The following is a 25516-nucleotide window of genomic DNA, read 5'->3' on the forward strand; positions in this document are numbered from 1 at the left end:
TTTTTATGATAATAGGACCCATGTTGATATCACTACATTTTCTAAATTGAAAAAGTAGCAAATTTAAAAGCGGACATCCCTCTCTCATAAATCTAATTACTTGTTATATTTATCATATTTGCAATATGAAAAAATAAAAGATGTTATGAACTGTTTATTTCTAAATTGTTTTGTCATCTGATGCAATTTCCCAATATTTTAGTTCTATTTACAAAGTACGATATTAATATTTGTAATTCCATGCCAAAAGAAAAATGAAAACAACGGTAAACTAATTCATGCTTAAGAATTCCATATAGTTAGAAATGCTTTTTTTTTTAATCGAAAGTATTAAATAATTTTTCCTTACTATTTACCGTGTTGCAAAATATAGAAATATGAACTAAATATTTATAAATAAAACAAAAACTTACATTTTAATGGTCTTTTGGAGATTGATGGACAATATCAATTCAATCAACAACATTTTGGTGTCACCTCTAAAAGATCAACAATCAAGTAAATTTGTAAACACTTCAATCAATGATATCTGTAGTGAACGTATTATAAGTGACAAGACCGTCGTCTCTGCAAGGAGCTGAGGACAACATTTAGCAACTATTGGAATCATGAATGTCACTTAGGGTGTGTTTGGGTTGGGTTTTAGGGGGAAAAGGATTAGGAAATTGGGCCAAACCGTGTTTGGCCCAAAGAATATGATAAATAATCCTAATCCCTAAATAACCCTATCTTATTCTATTTTTACTTTCTTACAACCCTACATTACCCTACCTAAATAACTCAATCTAATTTCTATTATTATTTTTTAAATTACTACAATCATAATCTTTCCCCCAAACACATATTACTATAACACTACTATCATAATCTCTCCCCCAAACACATACTATTATAATACTACCTTTTATATTCTTTCCCTCAAACACATATTATCATAACACTAGGATTATCATAATCTTAAGATTATTATAATCCTTTTCCCCCATAACTCTTTCCCTCCCCCAAACGCACCCTTAAAGTTTATAGGTTGTGTTTATAGTTAAATGTAAATGCATCTACGTAGAATGAGAAGCCGAAATCGAAAAGAACTAATTCGAATCATACAAATTTAGTCTAAGAATTTAAACTCCATTGTTTTTCGCAAACTTCTTATTCGTAAATATTATGAGTAGTTTTATTATTCAAAACAATTAGTCTTTTTTTTTCTTACTTATTGTATTTGTTTATAGAAAGAATATAATTTTAACATTCAACGGTAAACAGCAAATGAATGAACTAAGCAGAAATATTTAAGAAAACCAAACCACGCTACGGTCAGACTGAGACGAGAGAAATGGAAGAACCCCAAACACAAACACTGTAGCTTTGATCCAAATTTCCCAAATTTCTCCTCATTCTTCTTCGAATCACATCCCCAAAATCCTTCTCCCATTCTCCCCAAATTCATCTTCTTCATCCTCAATTCTTCCTCATTTTTAGTGGGTCAACTTCTACTGGTCGGTCAAGACGAACAAAAATGGCGTTGAATATGAAAACCCTCACCCAAGCTTTGGCCAAAACCGCCGCGGTGATCGAGAAAACCGTTCATACCACCGTCCAGGAGGTCACCGGACCCAAGCCCCTTCAGGATTACGAACTTCTTGATCAGATCGGCTCCGCCGGTCCTGGCATGGCTTGGAAATTGTACTCTGCCAAGGCTCGTGATTCTTCTCGGCCTCAGCAATATCCCACTGTTTGCGTATGGGTTTTGGATAAGAGGGTTCTCTCCGAGGCTAGGACTCGCGCCGGGTTGTCGAAGTCTGTCGAGGATTCGTTTTTGGATCTGATTCGAGCCGATGCGGGGCGGTTGGTGAGGCTCCGGCATCCGGGAGTGGTTCATGTGGTGCAGGCGTTGGATGAGAATAAGAATGCCATGGCCATGGTTACCGAGCCGCTGTTTGCGTCGGTGGCAAATGTTATTGGGAATGTGGAGAATGTTGCTAAGGTTCCTAAGGAGCTTAATGGTTTGGTATGTAGAGCCACAATTCGCTGAATTTTCTTTATTTTTTCTTTTCCCTGGGTGTTCTCCAATTTGGAATTAGTATAGCAAATGCAAAACCCGATTGAGTTTGAAGAGCCTCTTATGTTACTCGATTGAATTTCAGTCTGAAAGTTGTGATATTTTAGTAAATGCCAAAATATTATAGGAATTTTCTTTAATTTTTGTGTATACGATGATCACTGAACTTGGTGTTTAGACGCTTTCTTCACGAGTTTCCAATTTCTATGCTCTTGCTTTGAAGAAGTTGTGAAACGATAGAAGCTTGTGCTGTTTCGTCAATTGTATATGTGTACCTTCCTTTTTATGAGAGACAGAGACCAACTTTTTATTGAAATGTAGACGATCCTAATCAAATAAAGCTTATGACCAAGTTGCTCACATTGATACTTTTAAGAGTATAGAGGATCTTGAAAGGGTACACTAAGAGGAGCTCATAAGATAAGTGACATTTGAACTTCTGCCTAATTTTTAGGGGTTTTTTCCAGAAGTCTTTAGGTTTGTTTTTGACGAAGTTTATGATCTATAAAAATTATTTTTTCTCATATTCATGTCCAATGGAAAATAGAGATGGTATTGCTTCTTCCCATGGGTTGCTACCTAGATTTGGTAATATTTAGAGAAGAAATGAATATGTTGGATTAGTGGTTCTGGAGAGTCTCCAATGCAAGGGAAGCATCATTGGCCATAGCCCAAGATTAGTGGTTCTGGTAATGATCTTTTTGGGTGACTAATCATTCACTGCATCTATAACTGTTAACCTTGTTGTAGGGTTGTCATTTGTAAATGTAAATGTTTTGTGGAAGTGTTTTAGATGAAAGCGTTTTTAGTATTTCTGATAAATTTTTTGGGAAATTCTGTTTATAGACCTTTTCATTTGTTAATTTAGAAAATGAATTCTGACATCTACTTCTCATATGTGTCATACTTATGATTTTTTTTTTTTTTTTTTTTTTTTGTGTTTGGATCGCTAATCATGTGATGCTTGTAGTTTTCAGAAAAGCTTTTCTGTTCTCATCGGCTTGTTCTTCATTGACATTTTACAGGAAATGGGACTACTGGAAATAAAACATGGTTTGCTTCAACTAGCGGAGTCTTTAAACTTTCTTCATAGCAATGCACATCTCATTCACCGTGCTATATCTCCGGAGGTATCAATTTTATTTCAACATTTTTTTTCTTTTTCTGGTAGTTTAAAACTTTTTATTAAGTTTCCTGGGAGTATTTGGAGTTTTTTCTAGTGCTTCATTTGAGAACTGAAGTGTTGAATGATACAAACTCCATACAAATGGAGAGAGAAATTACCCCCCACCCTCTACTCCAAAATAACAAAGAGGATTGATCAGTATCAATTGAGCAATAGTTGTTACTGCTATTGTACGGTCTCAGATCGACAAACATGTAGGCTGCATCAAGATTAAATACCTGCAGATTATTTGGCTCATAAATGACAAACAGTAACTAGATACAACCCCCCACCCACCCACACTGTGGAGTTTCTAATAGATTTGATCTGTTTATGTTGCTTGAAATTATGACTTTGCAGAATGTCCTCATCACTTCAAATGGAGCTTGGAAACTTGCTGGATTTTGCTTTGCAATTCCAGCAGATCAGACTTCGGGTGACATGGCTACCATGCAGGCTTTCCACTATGCTGTGAGTTCATTATCTGCTGGTTGCTTGTTAATTTTAAACATCGTAAAATGACAATAAGGGAAACAACTCAATGGTTGGATGATGCCTTTGTCAGGGATTTGAAATCTGAAAAGGAGGTTACCTCTTTTTGATACAGAACTTGCAATTTATTCGAAATTTCAGTCTTTTATAATATTTTTCATTTTATTCACTCTCTATAATCCTGATTGATTGGTTTGTAAAAAAAAAAAGAAAGAAAAGAGAGAGAACCTGTTTCAGTTTCATGCTCCAGCCTACAATTTAAAATAACTTTAACATCCTATTAGTGTGTTTTATATCTGTAAATAAGTTTGCAGCTTTTATCCTTTGTGTTAATGTATGAGCCATCTTTGTATAATTTTCCTTTTCTTTATACACATTTAGCTCATAAAATAATATGGTATGAATTGAGGATCATCATTACCAGAATTTCTTGAGGCTTCTATGTCTATGCTAAATTTTGTTGCATTGCACAGGAATACGATGTTGAAGATTCTGTACTGCCTCTTCAGCCATCTCTGAACTACACTGCTCCTGAATTAGTTAGGAGTAAATCGTCTGTAGCTGGTTGTTCCTCGGATATTTTCAGCTTTGGATGCCTTGCTTACCATTTGATTGCTAGAAAGCCTTTGTTTGACTGCCACAATAATGTTAAAATGGTATTTCCAAGTTCATTCTTTCTAAACTCAATCGCCTTGCACAATGGTGTATGCATTGGAAAATAGCATCACATTGCTATTTCAAAAGCTTGCTATTATTGTTCTCATTTGTGCATTTAAACCACATTACATAGTATAATGCTGACTGCTATCTTATATTGGTTGGTTTTGTGCCTGTGTAAATGGTGCAATGATGAAGCTTTGTTTTGGTATGAAGTGGTCATTTAAGAGTTGCTTTTCATCTCTATATCTGAATGCATAATTTTTCAATAATATAGGTATTTACTGAGAGAATATATCTGTTGGTAGAGCTGTTATAAGAAAATGAAAGGAAATTAGCTCCAATATTCTTGTAAATTGTGTCATTTATCGAAGTTACTAATTCATGTTTTCTTTTCGTCTCTTCCCCCTTAGTACATGAATTCCTTAAATTACCTGTCAACTGAGTCATTTGCTTCAATTCCTCCGGAGTTAGTTCATGACTTGCAGAGAATGCTATCATCAAATGAGTCTTTCCGGCCAACAGCATTGGAATTCACAGGTTATACAATTTGAAATTCCAATCTAATTGATACATTCTCCTTTAGCTTGAACATAACTTTTGGTGATGTCAATTGCTACTGTAACTTTGAATGTTTAATAGACACTGTACGTGGAAGTTGAAAAATCGAAAGGATGACACAAATTACCTGATCACGATGAAATCTAGTCTGAGATTTGAATCTCATTTTCATTTTAACCGTGTCTCATTGTATAACCCTCTTGTACTTTGAACTTTGTCTCATTATTATTTATAAGAAATGAAAAACTGTTTCCTTTACAAAGAAAAAAAAACTTTAAACATGTAACGTGCAATGCTTGATGACAGGTCCTTAATGATCCATTTCATTTCATGAAAAACTTTGTTGACATACTTGGGATTTTAATGAACTGTCAGATATTTTTTTCAGAAGGAAAACACAAAATAGAATCGTCGTATTTGATTTCATTGTTTGTGCTGTCGTAGTCAGTTCAAATTTCTTTTGTTGATTTCTTTTGCAGGTTCCCCGTTTTTCCGAGATGACACAAGACTGCGTGCTCTGCGTTTTCTTGACCACATGCTTGTAATTGTTTCCATTTCAGCTTTCTGATTAGTTTCACTGCAGTTTTGTTGAAAGCAGTTGCTTATAATGAAAGGGCAGTTGAAATTGAAAACCTATTAATTTATCATTAATACTTTTCAGGAAAGAGATAACATGCAAAAGTCTGAGTTCTTGAAAGCCCTATCTGATATGTGGAAAGATTTTGATTCCCGTATATTGCGCTATAAGGTCTGAGTTTCTCATGGCCAATTTAGTCTATCAATCTGCTGGTTATTTTCATGTTTTCTGATATTGATTATAAATTTTTTTGGCTCTTTTGTTCGACATGAAAATTCATTGATTGAATGGCATATGCAAGGGGATATGAAACAAGATAAAATAAAATTACTGTTGGTTGACCAAGGACACAGTCACATGCCACTAACATTATGTTTGATATCATGGATTTAAATTATGTAGTACTAGTCACAACACACTCCTTTTTCTTTTGCCAAAATTTGTAATATTTAAGTGGTTGTCCTTAGTTGGTTGGTGAGATGCATCTAAGCTAGAAAAGAACAGGAACATCCAAGGGTTTATAATAAACTTCCCCAGTTTGTAGAAATGAAATGAAAGACAAACTTTAGTTGGAGAAACTCCTTATGGATGCTACGACAAGAGGAAGAACCAAAGAAGAACATCAAAATTTGGAATTCTCAGTGGTGAACATAACGGATTGCAATTGTTGTCCCTCCATTCTTTTTCTTCTCTTCATAGCTTCATAGGATTCATGATTAATTACACACGCTTAATACTGCAATTTCCAGCAACACATTTGTCTTCCTTGGATGGTCTTATGTTTCACTGTCACAAGTTATCTAATTCCAATTACTCTACATGTTAAGGATATGAATAAGTTCATCAAACTAGGAGTTTGCTAGTAGTCTTACGCTTTCAACCAAGATAAATGCCATTTAGTATAGGAATATTCATGAAATCATTGATCTCCTGTTGAGGGTTTCGTTATGTCTTTTGCAGGTCCTTCCACCTCTCTGTGCAGAATTACGGAATCTGGTTATGCAGCCCATGATACTCCCCATGGTACTCACAATAGCAGAGTCACAGGTACAAAAACCTTCATGTTTTCATTATTTATCTATTCACCTTTCCAAGGTTTAAAGCTAAAGTTGATGTTTTGTTTGGAAAAAAATGCTAGAGTTGACGTTCAAGATTTTACAATTGATGACCACTGGGATTAATTTTGTGTCATCCTGGTTTCCAATTATTTTTTCTAATGAGTTTCGCTTGCATACAGAAGTTCTACTAATAATCTGAAGTTGCCTTCTGTAATTTTGTTTTTTCATTTCATTGTTTTTCTTTCCTTCTTTTGAAATTTGTATCTTTTGAGTGTTAGGTTTAGATTATTTTTTGCTTTGCTTTTGGGTCTGAGGTATTTAAACTAGCCAAGGAGTTGAGATTTGTCTAGATTGATTTGTGGATTCTGGGGTTTTTGAATCTGGGAGGAAATACATGGATTTAGTGCCTTGAATCTAGTACTTATTGAAATTATGAAATTTTAGCTCTATACCGTCACTTTATTTATTTGTCTTATGATAAAAAGTAGAGACATTTCATGGTTCAGTTAAAAGAGAAGAAATGATGTTTAGGTGACTGACATACTGTTATCTTCTCTCCTTAGTTGATTTCTTCCTCTTTTCTGTTTTCAAAAACATTTTCTTTTCTTTGATGGGATGAAGTGTGAAAAAAGGAAATCTATACTACTATATCAAGGAGCTTACATAAAGATTCTTTCTACATATAAATGATGGGTACTAAGTGAGACGAGGGTTGTCGGTGGTTTGTTTTTGATCAATTGGAGATTCTTTTCTTGTATATTCTATTTTTTTAATTTTGAGTCTATAACTTGTTTTACTTTTGTTGTCTTTCGCTGTTCATCTGTTTCCTATTTAGTTTTGTTGGATCATATTATTGGAACATAAGATTAATTTCTTGAAGCTTGCAGGACAAACATGATTTTGAGCTATCAACTTTGCCATCTCTTGTTCCCGTCCTGAGTACTGCTGCTGGTGACACATTGTTGCTGCTTGTGAAGCATGCTGATCTTATAATTAACAAGGTACATTCATGATTCAAGTAATTGTTCTTTTTGTGTGATGATGCTTGTTGGTTGATTTACAAGCTAAACTTTAGCTATTTATGTGTAGTGCTCTAGTCCACATCTATTTGGCCGTGGCTGGTTCTTCAGCCTCCAGTCTTTATATTACTTTTTTTCTCTGTTTCCCAATCCTATTTGTCGGTATATTCAAGTGTAACTTTTCTCATTTAACCAGTCTTTCATTTTTTTAGACGAATCAAGAACAATTAATAACAAGTGTCCTGCCATTGATTGTTCGTGCTTATGATGATAACGATGCTCGCATACAAGAGGAAGTTCTGAGGAAATCAGTTTCCCTTGCTAAGCAACTTGACACACAGGTGAGAGCTCCATGTCTTGTGTTTATGATCTCTTTCTAGTTTATCCCCTAAACCCCCTTCATCATGGAAGTACTTTGAAAGCTGTTTTTTTTTTTTTTTTGTTTTGTTAAGAAACAATTTCATTGATTTATGAAACCCTTCAAAGGATGTAAAGAAGATTTCTATTAAGGGAAGTACAAAAGATGTGGCAAATTCGCAACATGAAAATCTAAGCTGTGTGGTATTTGAGAGGTTGATAATCTTCAGATCAAAAAGCAATAAAAATAGAAGATTCAAGATTATCTTTGGTTGGCTTTGCTCTGCTTTTGATAATGCAACCATTTCTCTCTTCCCAAATTTTTGACAAAACCACGCAAATGAAGCTAATCCATAAGTTAGCCTTGTGACCCTTAACGGGGTAGTCCAAAAACCATAATTTGATCCAATCGATAGTGTATAGAGAGGGAGCCAAGTTCCAACTAAAGGCACTGAATTTTCTTTCCATATAGCATGAGCAAATTGGCAATGGTTGAGGAGGTGATTTACTGATTCAGAGCTATTCTGACATGGGCAACACTAAGAAGGAGAGAGAGAGAAATCCATGGGCATCTTGCTTGTATCCATAGTATTGAGACGAGTGTCAAACTTCCCATAAGAGGAAGCTGATCCTTTTTTTTTAAAAAAATATTTTTTTGTTCGTCTTTACCTATTAGAATACAGGAATGGTAGTTTTCTGTAGTCTCATCAAGTTTTTTTTTCAGTTTTTTTTTGGTTTTCAAACTCTGAAATGAACTCACGAAGAAGGGAATTGACATATGCCACAACCCACCATAGAAGATCACAAGCTTAACTTGAATGTACAACAATTTATACCTAACAGGGAACTCTTACCTCTATTAATCTCAAGCCTGAATTTCTCTGCAAAAAAACCACAAAAACATATATAGATTAACGAAGGTGCTTTCCCACCCTAAACCAAAATGGCAGTGTCATTTGCAAATTGTAGGTGGGTTAGATGAACTAGCTCCTCAGTCACTTTAAACCCATGTTCACGCCCTTCTTTGATATTTGAAGGGGCTAGTCTGCTCAGAATATTAACCACAAAGATAAAGAGGAAGGGTGACAGTGGTCTCTTTGTCTCAAACCTCGTGGGCCAAACAGCACTGCACGCCTAGGGCACTAAAAACGAAATCCACGTGCAATAAAGTTCATTATTTTGATTAACTATTTCAGCATATATTATCAAAGATCATCTGTTTTGGCCTTTTTGGTATGCAGGCTTGCATTCACATTTACTTAAATTGTCGTGTTCTTACAGTTAGTGAAACAAGCAATTTTGCCTCGTGTTCATGGTTTAGCTCTAAAGACAACAGTTGCTGCGGTAAGTATACATCTGCAAGTTTTTGGCTTATTTATTTTGGTTGGTTGTCATTTTTTTTTGTATTCCCCCCCTCCAAAAAAAAAAAAAAAAAAAAAAAGAGGATTTTTTTTTGCAATAGATTGGTACATGGTCATTTTTGGAAGGCATTCCTCTATAAGCCTTTTGTTTATCCTTGTGATTGTGAACATGAGAGAACTGTAGTAACGTGGTTTACTTGAATTACTCATTGAAGATCCCTGCTTCTTTCTGATTGCTTTGCATTACCGAAGACATAAAAAAGAAAAAAAAAACGAGTGTCTTAGGGGTAAATTAGCATTTGTCCTCTTTCTCTATTGATTAACGAGTATCTGCATGGATATGCGCATTCTAGTTTTCTCCTATAAATGAGTGTGTATGCATATATAATTTAACTCTATCTTGATCCAGTTATTGGTTCAGTGGGCCAGAGTGTTTTCCCTACAATGATTTGCACTTCTCTGCTGAATTTGTGACTTGTTTTACACAGGTTTAGATGCTGAGTGATAATTTTGGCTTTTCCTCCTATGTACAGGTTAGAGTCAACGCTTTGCTGTGCTTTGGAGAATTGGTTCAAACGCTTGATAAACATGCAGTTCTAGAAATCTTGCAAACAATTCAACGTTGTACAGCTGTGGACCGATCTGCTCCCACACTCATGTGTACCCTTGGGGTTGCAAACTCAATCCTTAAGCAGGTACTTACAATATCTAGTTCAACCTCTTGTTTGGAAGGATACTGTTGCGAAAGATTTTTGTGCATTACTTGAACTAATTTACTTTCTGTCAAAAAACTCGTTCTGTTCAGTATGGAATCGAATTTATTGCGGAGCACGTTCTTCCTTTACTCACACCTCTTCTTACAGCCCAACAATTAAACGTTCAGCAGTTTGCTAAATATATGCTTTTTGTCAAGGACATTCTCAGGTAATATTGTTAAGCACTGCAACCAACATCTTTATGTAGTCTGCTAAACACTGCACAGTTTTGGAGAGTTTTAGTACATATCTAATTCTAACGGTGTTTTTCCATCATAGGAAAATCGAAGAGAAAAGAGGAGTCACTGTTTCTGATTCTGGAATACCGGAGATGAAATCCACTACGGTTTCTAATGGCCAACTGTCCCAATCATCAACCAGAGCAAGTGATACTGTCGTTCCAACAATAAAAAGTCGACCTGCTTGGGATGAAGACTGGGGGCCTATTTCTAAGGGACATACACCCCCACAAAATTCTACTAGCAATATCTCATCTGCTCCTTCTGTTCATGGTGGTCAATCCATAACAGGAAATTCTGTACAAACAAATTCTGTTGTGACATCTCTGTCTAGTAATCAAACCGTTGCATCCTGCCTTCCAGTGAATGTTGAGTGGCCACCTCGAAACTCTACAGCGGGTGCACCCAGAATAAGTGATTCTGGGATGCAAGCAACTTCTGGAGCATCATCCACTTCAAACTTGGATGATGTGGACCCTTTCGCTGACTGGCCTCCACGCCCTAGTGGCTCCTTAGGAGGTGCTACCTTAGCTTCGAACAACGGGGCGATTGGGCCATCCATGAACAAATATGGAACTAGTTCATCCATGAGTACACCAAACAGTTTGAACTTTCAAACGAACAGCAATGCCAGTTGGACCGTCAACAACAAAAGTACTAATGAACCAATGAGACAAAATCATGGCTCTTCGACTTTGAACTCAAGCAGTCTGGCGACTGGGGGCCTCAGTTCCCAAAGTTCTATTGGATTCCAGAAGCAAAACCAGGGAATATCGTCTCAACATGCATACGATGCTGACAAAAAATTCACTGATCTTGGATCCATATTTGCACCTAGTAAGAACGAGAATAGCATAGCTGCACCTAGACTTGCCCCGCCTCCCTCAACTGCTGTCGGTAGAGGAAGAGGAAGAGGGAGAGGGGTTTCCTCAACACATCGTTCTACACAAAACAAATCATCATCTGGACAACCTCCCCTAATGGACTTACTGTAGTGGGTGAAGAATTCTATGTTTATCAGAAAAATTTGGAAGATGCAGATGTCTTTTGTAGATTTGTCATCTTGTGGCACCTAGAGATGGATTTGACGAACTGCATATCAGGTATGAGAGTATATTTTTTTGACCCTTGCATGTAAAGCTTAAATTGGGGATGCGAGTTGATATTAAAGCGGTCATTATGTTATACCTGTAGCTGATTTTTGATAAATGCATTTTTTTTCTGTTTATAGTCAAAATTTGAACTAGTCTATATTGGAAATTTTTTACTCTCAAAGTGTATTATTATTCATATATAGTCCCACTCCCAGTTTGTGACTAGATTTTGAAAGACAATAAAGAAAGTTGAAAAGAGTGTATGATTCACGTCTTCACGATGCTTCGAAAGGGTTCTTTCATTCTCTCCCCTATATACACTTTTCTGCTGTTCATTTTTTCACACTTCGAAGCATTAATTATAGGCACAAAGTATTGGTGCGCAGTTATAAGAGATGAAATTCTTTACTATAGATTATCCACAATACAATCATATGAAAATTTTGTACCTTTTAGGCACGGAATACTTCCATAAGAAGGTGAAAATATTTGATTTATTTAACCTTGAGAGCTGTGGAGATTAGATATATTGATCTTTATATCTTACAAAGTTGGAACCACATAAAACCGTATCATCAGTGATATTATTAGTGGTAAAAGAGTGATATTATTAGTGATATTTTACCATATTTATAAATATTTTTAGGTGTTTTGTCATATAAAATAACTTCTCATTTTAATACGTGAAAAAGAAAAGAATAAATAGAATTTAGATTTAATTGAATCTAAAATGGAATTAAAAAAATAAAAGACAAATATCAATTTACAACTTAGAATTATGTACTGAGTATCTTCATAAATAATAATATAAGTCGTGTATATTGCGCAACTTCCTTCAAATGCTAACACATGGTAGTTTAATTTTTCAAAAACTTAATTAATCATGAGTTTATTTTTGTCCTATTTCAAACAAAATTATTATGATTATTATTGTTTTGTCCTAATCGATGTTTGCTTTTGCATTAAAAATTTCTCTACACATTTTTCTTTTTAACACAAATATTTAAAATTTCTTCTCCTTCTAATTCACTTAAATTACTTACTTTGCATTACTTACTTTTCATCACATTTAAAGCATTTAATTAGAAGGATTCTTATGATCTAAAATTTGAAACACAACTTAATGCACAGTTAAATGATGGGAAGTAGTGAATTAAAAAAGTGTTAAGAGATTTGCTATAAAAAAGTTTAAGTTTTTTTTAAAGAAATTTGTATATGGATATGGTTCTGATGCAAATAAAAATGCATTTAAAATTGAAATTTATATGAATTAAAAATTTAATTTACAAACTAAGCATTATCTTGATCTCCCTCTACGATATCATCTACGACATTATTGTCCTGTCGTCGTCGTTTACGTCGAATGCATCTTCGATCGGTGTCAGCAACATTAAGTCGTTTGGTCTGCTGAATAATATGTTCTATATTTTCCAAGAATTGATCACACATTGAGCCCAAATCTTGTAAATTGTGTTCCATCGAGTAAGCACGTACGTCTTGAACAAAATTATTCTGAATGATTACAAATAATATAATTAAATAATGTGTATGTTATAAAATTATAAAACAAATCATATTAAAATTCTTACCACGCGATAATAGTAAGCGCCATCAGTTGTGATAAATCGTCTTGTAATTGACGAGTACCAGGAAAAATAATCATCTGATACTGTTGGCTCGTTTGTTGCTACTCCTTTTACACAAAATTCATTTCGCGAATGCCACTTTGTGATATATTCCACATGAATCTTACACCAATCTTGATCGTGTTTGCCTCTTAAATCAATTCGGTGCAGTGCAGGGTTTGTATTGCAAAATGATGGAAGAGGTTGATGCATACCAAACTGTCGCAACACACGATCAGGTGCATGCAACTCAACTATATGGAAGCATATCAAAGGGCCCACATAAGTCCAGATCAATTGACCATTATGACATCGATCAGGAAGCAATGTCATAACATCACTAGTGTATGGTGTCCAATTAATCTGTTAAAAAAAATAAATATAAGTAACAACAAAAAATAAGTAGACAACATTTGTATAATACTTTATTACCTGAGTGTGAGTTAGTCGATCAAATATTTGTCGATACGTTAATAACATATTTGCTGATTGTTCCGATTTAGGTTGGACACCACTCCATCTAATGTGTGAAAAAAAAAGTTATAGAGACTGCAAATTTTATTAAGAAAACAATATATGAATAAAACAATACCTGAAACCCAATGGTCGATCAACTAGAGCCTGTAATGCAACTTGTGGTGCGACAATAGGAAATTTGTCATATGCCCACACTTGCAGTAACATTAGTGGCCCAGCTATTTCTAAGGATTGTGCATGACTGGCTCGACACAGTTCCCTATAAAGCCATGCAAGGCATGCCGCTCCCCAAGAATACGTACCAGCCTCGTCAAAATCACTTAAAAGCGGAAGAAACATACAGTGTACTAGGGTATTTGATTTGTCAGCAAACAAACAACCTCCAATGAGTTGCATTATGTATGCACGAGCGTATCTCTGGATGGTCACAACATCAGCATCTGGTGGCAATACTGTAAACTGTTTGGCCAACCATGGAAGACTCAACCTTTGACCTTTCATGTCAGGTGGTAGAACTCCTAAGCAATCCTCACATACTTGCTTCCAGTTATAAATTAATGATTCTACAACAGGCTCCCCGTCCACCGGTAACCCCAATTGAATTGCAACATCCTGCAACGTGATTGTACATTCCCCACAAGGCATATGAAAGGTGTGGGTCTCTGGTCTCCAACGCTCGACCAAAGCAGTAATTAAGTGCCAATCCAACTGCATGAATCCTATCTGAGAAACTCCAAGAAATCCAGCAGCCTCTAGATATGGCTCAATACGCTGATCGAAGGGGATTGTGCGCTGGGATGCTGCTTCCCTCCTCCGACAACTTAAAACTACAGTGGAGGAAGTGTCCCATATAGACTGTGAGCGATGAGACGATTGTTGATATAGCTGGGTAGGATCAACAGGACCAGGTTCCATTGTGCAAATTTTCTAAAACGCATTTCATTAATAACATAGATGTACTCTAGTAATAACATGGAAAAAAAGTTTAACTAAATAAAAAAAATATTACATATCCAATGTAGGAAACAAAAATTCAAAAGTATAAAATTAAATAATTAAACAAAGTCTAATAGTTCAATACCCATATTCAAACTCAACTTAGGCCTAAATATCCATAATCCTTCAAAATCAAAGTACATGAAATCAAATTATTTTCAACTAATCTTTTCAAAATCAAATAATAACATATCTAAAATCAAATAATAACATCAAATCACATAAGAATAAGATATCTAAAATCAAATAATTTCTACAACAAAATGGTAAAATCAAATAACAAATCTACATTCAGAAATTTTTTAACAAAATCGTATATCTAACCTTTAAATTCACCGAATTCACTAAATCAAAGCATAATAAAAACAAAACCATAAAAGAAAACAAACCTTTCTTCGGGAAGCCGACTGCGAACGAGGCTTTCGCTGCGGACTTTTCGTGAAGTAAATGGAAGGATTGCGATCTTTGTGAAGTAAATGGAAGGGTTGCTAAGTTTTTGTGAAAGGATGGAAGTCGCGAAGGAAAGAATGTTTTTTGTGAAGATGTAAGGCAGAATCTGAAGTAAATGGAAGAGTTGCTAAGTTTCTGTGAAGGATGGAAGGCAGAATCGAGAAGGAAAGAAGGGTTTTTGTGAAGATGCAAGGCAGGATCTGAAGTAAATGGAAGGTTTGCTAAGTTTTTACGAAGGATGGAAGGCAGAATCGCGAAGGAAAAAGGGTTTTCGTGAAGATGCAAGGCAGACTCGTGAAATGAAGATGAAATGCAGAAGGCTCGGCGCTAGGTTATAAAGGCTCGTTGCTAGGTTAAAAAGTGACGAAGTTATGCACAAGCTACACTGTCAGAAAGTCGTGTACCTGTTACACGATTTTCTGACATGCAGTACAGCTGTCAACTGTAGCGTTTGGATTTGGAATTTTGAAGGAACATGGTGGACTGTCCAGCGGGGTTAGGTTTTTTGAATCGAAGAACGATTTGGGGATATGGAAGCCGAATATGAATTGATAACGTGGGGTTCGGATCAGTTAATGTCAGTTTTTGGTTTTTCTCAGCCAATGATTGTGCAGTATATGACTCAACTATCCAAGCTAAGCAAGCAACATCGTCTGATGATGTAGTGGATTATGGAATTGATGCTTTGAGGAAAATTTCAAGACAGGAGTATTTAAAGAACGAACATTATCAACTGATGATTTGTTTGTGTTAGTGAAGGATATTGCTAGGTTTCGACCTGATTTTAAGTCGCTAATTTCAATTGCAACACTTGATGGCGACAGCTCCAATATTTAAAATTCCTGGTAGACTTTATCCTGTAGAAATTAACTTAAAGCTCTAGACTATGAGGAAATAACGAAACATAGAACTCGAGGTCTGGGCACCAAAGTTGCAGAACTCATTATCTGCCCCATATGTGCTATAACTTACCAACAGAGCTACAGGATAAGATATTTGAACCCACACCTATTTCCTAGCAAGTAATATAGCAGAATAAAATATGTCATTGATCTTGGTTTTGAAAATAATAAAATCTTATAACCCAAAGACTGGGATGGAGGCATTGCAAGTGAGTCCCATCTCTAAAGCATCAGCAAATCAGAGAGCAGGCCGTTCTGGACGAACAGGGCCCGGAATGTGCTTTCGTTTGTGCTTATAGTTATTATAATGAGATGGAAGACAGTACTGTACCAGAAATACAAAGAACAAACCTTGCTAATGTGGTTCTTACACTTAAGAGCCTTGGTATTCATGACATGGTAAATTTTGATTTTATGGACCGACCTCCATTTATGCACTTGGTGCTCTAGACAATGTTGGTGAACTGACCAAGTTGGACAGGCGGATGGCAGAGTTTCCTCTTGATCCCATGCTTTCTAAGATGATGGTTGCTTCTGAAAAATTCAAATGTTCGGATGAGATTATTTCTATTGCAGCTATGCTTTCTATTGGAAATTCTATCTTTTATCGTCCGAAGGATAAACAAGTTCATGTTGACAATGCCCGAATGGATTTTCACACTGGGAATGTGGGGGATCACATAGCACTGTTGAAGGTCTACAACTCTTGGAGGGAAACAAATTACTCTACGCAATGGTGCCGTGAGAATTACATCCAGGTCAGAAGTATGAAGCGTGCCAGAGATATCAGATATCAACTTGAAGGGCTTTTAGAAAAGTTTGAAATCAAATTAACTTCAAATTTGAATGACTTGGATGCAATAAAGAAGACCATAATAGCTCGATTTTTTCCCACTCTGCAAAGTTACAAAGGAATGGCTCTTATCGGACAATTAAACATCCACAGACTGTTCATATACATCCTAGCTCAGGTTGGCTCAGGTTCTTCCAAGATGGGTTGTATACCATGAATTGGTATGTACCTCAAAAGAATACATGACACACGTGACAGAGTTGGTTAAAATTGCTCCACATTACTGTCAGCTCAAAGATGTTGAAGATTTGAGTTCAAAGAAGATGCCTCGTGGACAAGGTCGTGCAAGTGCTACTAGAGAAGATTTATAAATGACTTGTCTTTTTCTGCAACTTAATATGGAACACCCCGTGAACTAAACTTGGCTCATTGTTGATTGGCATCAACAGGGCATCAACAGTTTGAACTTTCAAATGAACGGCAGTGCCAATTGGAGCGTCAACAACAAAAATATTAGTAAACAGATGAGACAATATAGACATCTTTTGTAGATTTGTCATCTTATGGTGCTTCACTATGTTTCAAAAGGGTTTATGCAGTTCTCTCCCTATATATTATATATAGACTTTTCTGCTGTTCATTGTTACCTTCAAAGCATTAATTATAGACATAATATATTCGTGTAGTTATAAGAGATGAAGTTATTGGTTTCAGAAAGTTCTTTACTATAGATTATCCACAACATATGATATGCAGTTTATGAAAATGTTGCTTTTAGTCCCCGTCATCAGATGTTTAACTTAAATACCTCCCTTTAAGTTGTTGACGGGGAACAGGATGTGATTGATTTTTATATTATATTTCCGAGTAGTACCAATTTTCACAATCTCTCTCCATCTCTCCGTCTCTTCTCTCTTTTTGATCCTTTCCATCCCTCTTGTCCCTTCTCTCCTTTTCTCAGAATTAGTAGCATAAAAGAGTTGTTAAGCTATATACTTGAAGAGACCTGGATAAATTGTCATGCCAGAAGGAAAACAAAGAATTTTATTTTCAAACCAATAAAATTTTGGGTCGATTTAATTCAACTCAGACTACAAAAGTACCTAGTATGTGCACATACACTGGGAAACCTATCATTTGCCATTACTCTGAACCCATTATATAGTGGTTCAACTTTTACTTAACCCGAACTTATTATTACAGTATGAACAAGTCTTTAGTATCTACTTCTGAGGTGGTGTTGAGTTCTAGTTTTTAGTGCAGCCATCTTGTTTGACTGTTGTGTTATAATGGCATTTGTTGAAGGATTCTGGGAAAGAACGATCTCGTATCCATCATAATACGACTCCATTCCTTCAGCCATGACTTGCCAGACCAGACCTCCAGCCATGGTTGCTCCATTTTTTGCAAGGTTGTAGATAATTGAATAAACCTTACTCAAGAATGCATCTCTGTCTCTTACGCTATATGTTTGGTTTTGGTCTCTGATCGACCTTCCGAATTCTTCAAAAATCAATGGCTTCTTTAAGATAGTCTTTGAGTCCGTCCAGTGGAGTGCTACCCATTCTTCAAGGAATGCCATTTTGGTGGTTTCACTCTTCCCTGGTAGCCTGTAACGATGGAAAACAAAATTAAATGCTCTCTTGATTTTCTTTCTTGCATATTTAATTTGATGGGTTAGACCTTGTTTGATTTCTGTTTTTACCATTTTCTTCTCTCACTATGTTTTGGCTTTCTATTTACAATGCAGTTTTAGGTTAAAAACATCTCTTTTGTTTTATGGTTTACAATAGAAAACTGTCTTCCAAGGCTAACCGTTATATAACTGATATTTGACTTGTTGGAGTTGGGGGAGTGAAGTTATAAACTCAAACAGTTCGTGGACCATGTCTTTCGTTAAGCACAATAACTATATGGAAGGGGAATCAAACCTTTGACCTCTAGAAGGGAATGCCGTGTCATTTATCATTAAGTTTATCAATTTCATGTTTTATTAGAATTCACAATTCTTTAGATTTTATGCTTAGTACTAGTGTTTCATGTCCAACGTGTTGAAGATTTTAATAAACTACTCTTCTTAATAACATACCATCTCTTTTAATAACTAACTTCAACAAATCCGTCAAAGTGAGCACATGATTCAATGTTAACTATCATACTATATATTTTTTAAGTTCGGAAGAAGTTCAAATCTCTTCGTTTAAAAAATACGTAGAATAGGTGATAAGTGAGGAAGAAAAAACTAACCAAGCATCTGGATATGCATGAATTGTTGCATAGTCAATGGCTTTGTTGAGAGTATTGGTGATAAAATCAGTTCCAACTTTGTAACTACTTGGGTTGGCTTTGATTTTAGTTGGAATTGAATCTCCATAAAATCCTTCCATTCCAATCCCCACCAAATGTTGTCTGTCAATTGATTTCACATATGATCCCATTTCCTCTACCCATCTCTATTTTCATTACTCACCAACACAAAAATTATTTAAATTAGGAAACAACCCTTACATAAGTATTCAAAGATATAAGAACACAACCATATTTGAATGATACGCTACGAGATAAAAGGAAAATCATAGCAAATAGCAAAATGATAGAATATTTGCAAACATAATCGATTGGTAATTTTTTTTAAAATGTCAAGTTTACCCTTTAGTAACTATGAACGATAGAATCAATCATCTATCAATGATAGCAATTGATAACACATTTCTCAAAGTGAAAGCTATTTGTAATTAATGTGATGTCAACTATAACGCTATTAAGGTAACTTGTACTAACACATACTATGCACACTAACAAGTCATTAATCAATATGTCCATCTCAATATAGTTTATTGAACAAAACATTGATGATGGTTCAATCTTTTATTTGATTAACAATTACATCAAATACAATAGTCTAAGTAAATTAGATTAGACATTCCATGACTTTCTTTTAATGAAAATTTAGGTTATAAAAACAGGATTAGGCACTAAAAATAAAAGTGATTAATTAAGGAAAAGAAAAGAAAAGAAAAGAAAAAGGAGAGAAGTTAAATATTGAAAGGTTACATTGACAGTGTTGCCGGAGGAATCAACTTGACAACGTGGTTCGTTCATGAGTTCCCATCCCATAATGGTTGGATCATCCATATATCTCAAACAACTCATTGTGTTCTTCCTTCTTAATACTTTCTACAAACAAAACAAACAGAAGTAATATTATTGAATTCTGTTTGATTTTGAATAATTAATAATATAGCTAGTTGGGTATAGATTTGATGATCACCTGAACATGGTTTTTGTAGTATGTTCTGATAAGTTGATTAGTGTAGAAGTCATCTTCGTTTTGAACTTGAACGCCGGCGGCTTCGGCCCACCGGACATACGCTGCTCTTCCGCCATAGTCTTTGAAATTATTCACCAAACTCAAAATCATTCTAATTCCATACTTTCTTGCTTCAAATATCACAAAGTCAAGACCCTGCATGCATGCAGTGTCAACCAATATTATTCTAAATTCAAAACCATCTAAGGATTGTAAATTTGATCCTCCTAAATGAACTTTTCTTATATTAATTTCAACAAAGACTTCATTTAATAATACGTTTATAAACATTTTAATAAAATTCTAGAATTTAGAATCGTTTATTATATGGTAATAATTATTTCTTTTCTTTTTTCATTTTATGTACGTATTTGATATTCTCTTTAGTACCATATTAAATATAATAATAAATTGAGATCAAAATTCAAATTATTTAATAAATCTTCACTTAACATTAGATATCATTTAACAACAAGTTTTCATTAAAAAAAGAAAGAAAGAAAGAAAGAAAAGATCAAAATGGTTTCCAAAATTCTTTGAAAACCTGTTTTTTATATTTTTAAGGATTAATTTAAAAGTGTTTAAAAGAAACAAGAGGCTATTCAAAGAATACACACGTGTGTTAAGTTTAATTCTCAAAATCTTATCTTTAGAGGAAAGAAAGAATTATTTCATTTGAAAAGTAATACCAAAATAGTAATAATAATATTAAAACTAACAACTAAAATTATTATTATTATTATTATTATTATTATTATTATTATTATTATTATTATTATTATTATTATTATTATTATTATTATGAGAAGATGTCATATTTGGACTATTTGACTTAATTATAATATATTATTTAGAGGTTTATATATAAAAAGGGTTATTTATTTGTTGTGAGAATTAATTAAGAGTTTGGACAAAGACAAAGACTTTCCATAAGATATATTCTTTTGATTTAGTTGTGTACTTGTCGTCTATCTGAGAGTTCCTTTATTCGAAAGAAAATACAATTATATAATATTCTAAATATTTAAAATACTAATTTAGTATAATTAGAAACAATAATTAAAATAATGTTAGATATAAATTAAATTGATATTAAATTATAACTATATAGCTTTTCGTATCATTTTGCTTCACTTCTATATCAAATCTTTGACTTTAAATGGTGTCAAATATATATGCAACATTTTTTAACTTTTTAATTTTATGTATTCTACACAAAGTCTTTAAATTCTTAATTTATATCTAATAGATTAATTTGTGAAAACATATTTATCCTTAAAAAGGAAGAAAGAGAAAATGAAGAAGAAAAGAAAAGTAAAAAAAAAAAAAAAACCTGAAAAACTGATTCATCATAAACGCCGGGAGAGATTTGGAGGGCATGGAAGCCACCGTCGTTGAAGGCCCAGGTTCGGCAGACGGTGAGGCCGGCAGTGGCGGCATCACGAAAGACTTGGGATACTTTGTGGCGTTGGTTCGGGTCAGCAGCGACGGACATCATCCAATAAGAGTTAAAGCCATTGAACAAAAATGGAGAACCATTTAGCTGAAAATGGCCGTCTTCAACTCCGACGAAACCCGCCATTGCCGGAGAAGATGAAGAGGAAAGGGTACTTATGAGGAGGAGAAGTCCCCATATCAACCACCTGATCATTTTGCTTTCACCATGCATAGCTTTGGATTTTTTTTTTTTGATGAATATGAGAGAGAGAGAATTTTTTTTAAAATTTTAATTCAATATTTTGGGTAAGGGAATCCTCTTAGGAATAATATTTATAAGAACAAGAGAGAGATTTAGTTTGTGGAAAAAGTTAAATTTGAGCATAATTCATTTTTGATGATGACATACACATAGTTAGAAGCTTCAATATATTCTAACTTTTAATCTCTAACCTCTAATTATTACATGTCATGATATATATATATATATATACATATGTATGTATGTATTGTGCATGTTTACCCATTGAATTATATGTAGGAAAAATCAAATCTGAATATGATTTAATTGATATGATGCCAATAATCAACTTAAAAGGTTGATAGTTGCATCGTGCATGAATGGACTTTTACAATTATTTGAACTAAAAATTAATATACTTAAAAGTTGATCTTAGGATGCTATTTGGATTTGAATCTTCAAATATTTAATTTCAAAAAATAATTTTCATGAATATATATAATCACCACCATTATCTCATGGCCAACAACGATTATATCAACCATTGGATAGTCGTAGTCAGTCATAGTATTTTAAATACAAATTTAAAGTTATTTAATTCATTAGGTTTTGGAGTTAGTTCTGCATGTATTTGTGAAAGCATATTGAGTATATATATATATATATATATATACACAAGAAGTGTCTTTCAAACCATTTCTATAATTAAGAAAAATGAAGAAAATGAAATTTGAAAACCATTTTTTTTCATAAACAATTTAAACATGACATAATTAAGTAATGGTATAATACTCAATGATTTAACTTGGAGAGATATATTTTTAATTTAGATTAATAATATAAATACTTAGTTGAGTTATACGTTAGTTAAGTTATTAAATTTTGAAATTTATTTATTTAATTAATTACATATGAAAGAATTGTTTTAGATTGGTAGGGTTTTACTTTATTTAAATAAAAACTAATTTACCATATTTTAAAAAGCATTAATACTCAAAGTCTAAATAATAGATTTGTGAAAGTGAATGAAGAAGAATTTTAGAGAATTTTAATTTAGTTAATATTGATTTAGTTAAATAATTTGTTTAATATTAATTAATTTAGTTAGAAAATTATTATTTTTTATTTACTTACCTATTATGTGTGCATATATACGTTTGAGAGATGTTAATTGAATTATGTTTTTTTTTTTTCTTAACAATTTAGTAGAGAGTTGATGAAACAAAAAATCACTCATAGTGTAATGACAGATAATAATTTTCATTTTAAAGTTTCAAGTAATATAATTTACGTTAAATCACAAGTCTAATATCCGCTTTAAGGCATAAATATTATAACATAAATCGATAATGTTATAATATAGAATTCTTATCATTCGGTCTTTATTTATTATTTGTCATATTAACATGTTGTTAAAAACAGAGTCGAGTCCACTAACATTAGTGTGAATTAGTTTTACTAGTATTTACAAACATGAATTTTTAGTGTACGAACAAATTAAAAGAGGTACGATACTTTCTCAATACTATAAATTCAAAGTGTTTAATGTTCTATTATATACTCATACGAGACACAAAATATGATTTTATATTTCCAAGAAATTTGATCATTTAAAAAAAATGTTGAATGAATTCCAAAAGAATATTCCCATCGAAATACAAATAGACAGATGATGATCGTCATAGTGATCTATCGCTGTCAACAATGCCCAAGCTATGATATTTTGCTATATTTTATAAATATATTTTTCTTCATTTTGTTATACTTGAAAATAGCTATTTGATACCTTTAGATTTTTAATAAACTATAAATATATATATATATTTAGATAGTTTTACCCTTTCATTTATCACAACCCATATAGGAAGAATATATATGACTTAACCTATAGTCAAATTTAGGCATTATATCCAACAACTTGTATATAGAAACAATTCTTTTAGTACTTTGGAAACAAAATTTAGGTGTTGTATAAGACTTCAATAAAAGTTGTATAATAGTATTTAAATTAAAAATTGGAAATTTCAAATTTATTTTAAAAGGAAACTAAATATGATGTGATTTAGATGTAAGAATATCTGTTTAAGAATATTAATTAAAAAGAACATAGAGAAGAAGTAAGAATCACAAGAATTAAGATTCTCTTAAGAAAACTATAAGAAATTAAAATAATAATAGTACAATATTTTAAATCAAGAGTTGAACTATAAAATAAGATTTAGATTTAATAAATTTGTGATAGTAAATAAAATAATATCAAAGAATTAAGATTGTTCCAAGAAACCTATTAAATTAAAATCTTTAATATGTAAAACTAAAAAAATAAAATAAAATAAAATGGAAGGTGACACATTAATAATAAATAATAATAGTGCCAATTAATACATACACCCATGCTGCCAACACCATTAAATATTTGATTAGTATGAGTGTTTCTTTTGGTAGTTTGAATCTTCGTATAGTTCGTCGTTTGAAATAGAAAAAGAAAATTTTGGTCGAGTAATTTTCGAATAATTTCTAACATCACTTTTTGAGATATCTAAACTGAATTTCTTTCCGTAGCTGTGATGTTGTTCAAAATTCATTTAAAAGTGATTTTTAACCGAACATTCTATTTGAGTTTTGTGTTAAGTGCACTATAAGAAAATGGAGATCTCCCGGCGCATAAAGGCGTCGGGAGATATATGAAGAAGTGTTAGGAAATTCTTTTCCAATGCATAAATCCGTGTCGGGATCGTAGTCGGAAAAAATGAGTCGGGAGAGGATCTCCCGACGCACAAAATATAACATCGGGAGATCCCTTGACATCTTTCGACGCACAAAATAGAGTGTCGGGAGATGTCTGACATCTCCCGACACTATATTTGTGCGTTGGGAGATCCTCTACTTTTTTTTCAAAATCGAGAATGAGATCTAAACAAACGACTCTGATCCCGACTGATAAAAAATCATAACGGCGTCGGGAGAAGTTAAAAATATTTTAAAAAATTATAAACTTCTCCGACTGATAGTTTCCGACACATGCATGGGGAGTCTGGAGTTATTATTCCTGATGCTGTTCACCCAGACGTCGGAAATGTTGTCCTCTTTCTCGACGACTCTATCATGGCGTCGGAAAATGTTCCTTTGCCTGACATATAGAAAGTGGCGTCAGAATAAGACGTATTTTCCTACGTCGTTTCTTCTGATGCCTTTTTGTGCATTGGAAAAAGCTCGATTTCTTGTAGTGTGATAGTAATTAAATAACTGAAATTGAGTTATTTAAGATCTTTTTAGTTTACTATATTTACTTATTGAGATTATTGTTGTAGTGACATGATCCGAAATATTTAAGATCATAATCCTTTGATATAATACATGTAACATCATTAAATAAACAACCAATTTCACAACAGATAATTGAAAACACAAAGCGAAAAAAGTTATTACTAGTTTAAAGCGATTTTATTTTTAAAACGTACACGATAGTTTTCTGAAAATATTTGTTTTTATTCTTCGTTTATCACTCTTAGAAAGTCTTTCGTCTTTCTTTTTCTTCTTCTTCTTTTTTTTTTTCGACAAAATATAAGGTGTGAGAATAAATAAAACCTCTAATCTTGAAGCCGGTAATACAAATTTTGTGCTAGCTAGGTTAAACGACCGATCTTTGTTTTAAAAGATAATTCCTAACTATTCATTTCCAATTTAACAATAAAGTTAATAAAAAATAGTACAAGTCGGTGATTCCATACGAGAATTGTATGCATAAAAAAATAGAAAATTTAACGACAATAAGCTACTAAAAAGATGATATTTATACACAATATGATCATATGATAAAGCAAAAAATCATTCTTAAAAAGGATTTACGAAGAATCGTGACTCAACCAACCAAACTATCATTTCTTTTTC

At 33.4% G+C, this 25516-nt stretch overlaps 3 protein-coding genes and 1 pseudogene across 4 annotated transcripts; 2 read left to right on the top strand and 2 right to left on the bottom strand.

Annotated features, from left to right (window-relative positions):
* Positions 1-1296: 1296 nt before the first annotated feature.
* Positions 1297-11677, top strand: LOC103498664 (SCY1-like protein 2 B). Its single transcript, XM_008461351.3, has 14 exons — positions 1297-2008; positions 3085-3189; positions 3585-3695; positions 4190-4372; positions 4787-4913; positions 5414-5475; positions 5596-5682; positions 6472-6558; positions 7457-7570; positions 7801-7929; positions 9227-9289; positions 9840-10001; positions 10112-10230; positions 10341-11677. The coding sequence occupies exons 1-14, from the start codon at positions 1517-1519 to the stop codon at positions 11293-11295; spliced, it is 2796 nt and encodes a 931-aa protein (XP_008459573.1). The 5' UTR covers positions 1297-1516; the 3' UTR covers positions 11296-11677.
* Positions 11678-12619: 942 nt separating this feature from the next.
* LOC103498663 (serine/threonine-protein phosphatase 7 long form homolog) lies at positions 12620-15631 on the bottom strand. Of its 2 annotated transcripts, none has more exons than XM_008461349.3 (5): positions 14882-15631; positions 13612-14423; positions 13452-13539; positions 12984-13382; positions 12620-12906 (listed from the first exon to the last, which is right to left on the bottom strand). In XM_008461349.3, the coding sequence occupies exons 2-5, from the start codon at positions 14409-14411 to the stop codon at positions 12685-12687; spliced, it is 1509 nt and encodes a 502-aa protein (XP_008459571.1). In that variant the 5' UTR covers positions 14412-14423; positions 14882-15631; the 3' UTR covers positions 12620-12684. The 2 variants fall into 2 exon arrangements, with proteins under 2 accessions (XP_008459571.1, XP_050946078.1); XM_051090121.1 differs by having other exon boundaries at positions 13612-14457; positions 14882-14922.
* Positions 15627-17337, top strand: LOC127150978 (pre-mRNA-splicing factor ATP-dependent RNA helicase DEAH1-like; annotated as a pseudogene).
* A 323-nt stretch (positions 17338-17660) lies between these two features.
* Positions 17661-22076, bottom strand: LOC103498662 (mannan endo-1,4-beta-mannosidase 1-like). The gene is made up of 5 exons (XM_008461348.3): positions 21281-22076; positions 19909-20103; positions 19692-19814; positions 18885-19090; positions 17661-18247 (listed from the first exon to the last, which is right to left on the bottom strand). The coding sequence occupies exons 1-5, from the start codon at positions 21614-21616 to the stop codon at positions 17854-17856; spliced, it is 1254 nt and encodes a 417-aa protein (XP_008459570.2). The 5' UTR covers positions 21617-22076; the 3' UTR covers positions 17661-17853.
* Between the last annotated feature and the right edge of the window lie 3440 nt (positions 22077-25516).

This window comes from Cucumis melo, chromosome 9 (assembly GCF_025177605.1).
Source record: "Cucumis melo cultivar AY chromosome 9, USDA_Cmelo_AY_1.0, whole genome shotgun sequence".
Lineage (NCBI taxonomy): Eukaryota > Viridiplantae > Streptophyta > Magnoliopsida > Cucurbitales > Cucurbitaceae > Cucumis > Cucumis melo.

Coding starts and splice junctions, on each gene's coding strand:
- LOC103498664 (XM_008461351.3), top strand. CDS start 1,517: ATGGCGTTGAATATGAAAACCCTCACCCAAGCTTTGGCCAAAACCGCC. Junction 5,476..5,595: donor GTTTTCTTGACCACATGCTT/GTAATTGTTTCC, acceptor AATACTTTTCAG/GAAAGAGATAACATGCAAAA. Junction 6,559..7,456: donor TCACAATAGCAGAGTCACAG/GTACAAAAACCT, acceptor TGAAGCTTGCAG/GACAAACATGATTTTGAGCT.
- LOC103498663 (XM_008461349.3), bottom strand. CDS start 14,411: ATGGAACCTGGTCCTGTTGATCCTACCCAGCTATATCAACAATCGTCT. Junction 13,540..13,611: donor GATCGACCATTGGGTTTCAG/GTATTGTTTTAT, acceptor TTCACACATTAG/ATGGAGTGGTGTCCAACCTA. Junction 12,907..12,983: donor GCGCTTACTATTATCGCGTG/GTAAGAATTTTA, acceptor GTAATCATTCAG/AATAATTTTGTTCAAGACGT.
- LOC103498662 (XM_008461348.3), bottom strand. CDS start 21,616: ATGCATGGTGAAAGCAAAATGATCAGGTGGTTGATATGGGGACTTCTC. Junction 19,091..19,691: donor CCTCCGGCAACACTGTCAAT/GTAACCTTTCAA, acceptor TAATGAAAATAG/AGATGGGTAGAGGAAATGGG. Junction 18,248..18,884: donor CATGCATATCCAGATGCTTG/GTTAGTTTTTTC, acceptor CCATCGTTACAG/GCTACCAGGGAAGAGTGAAA.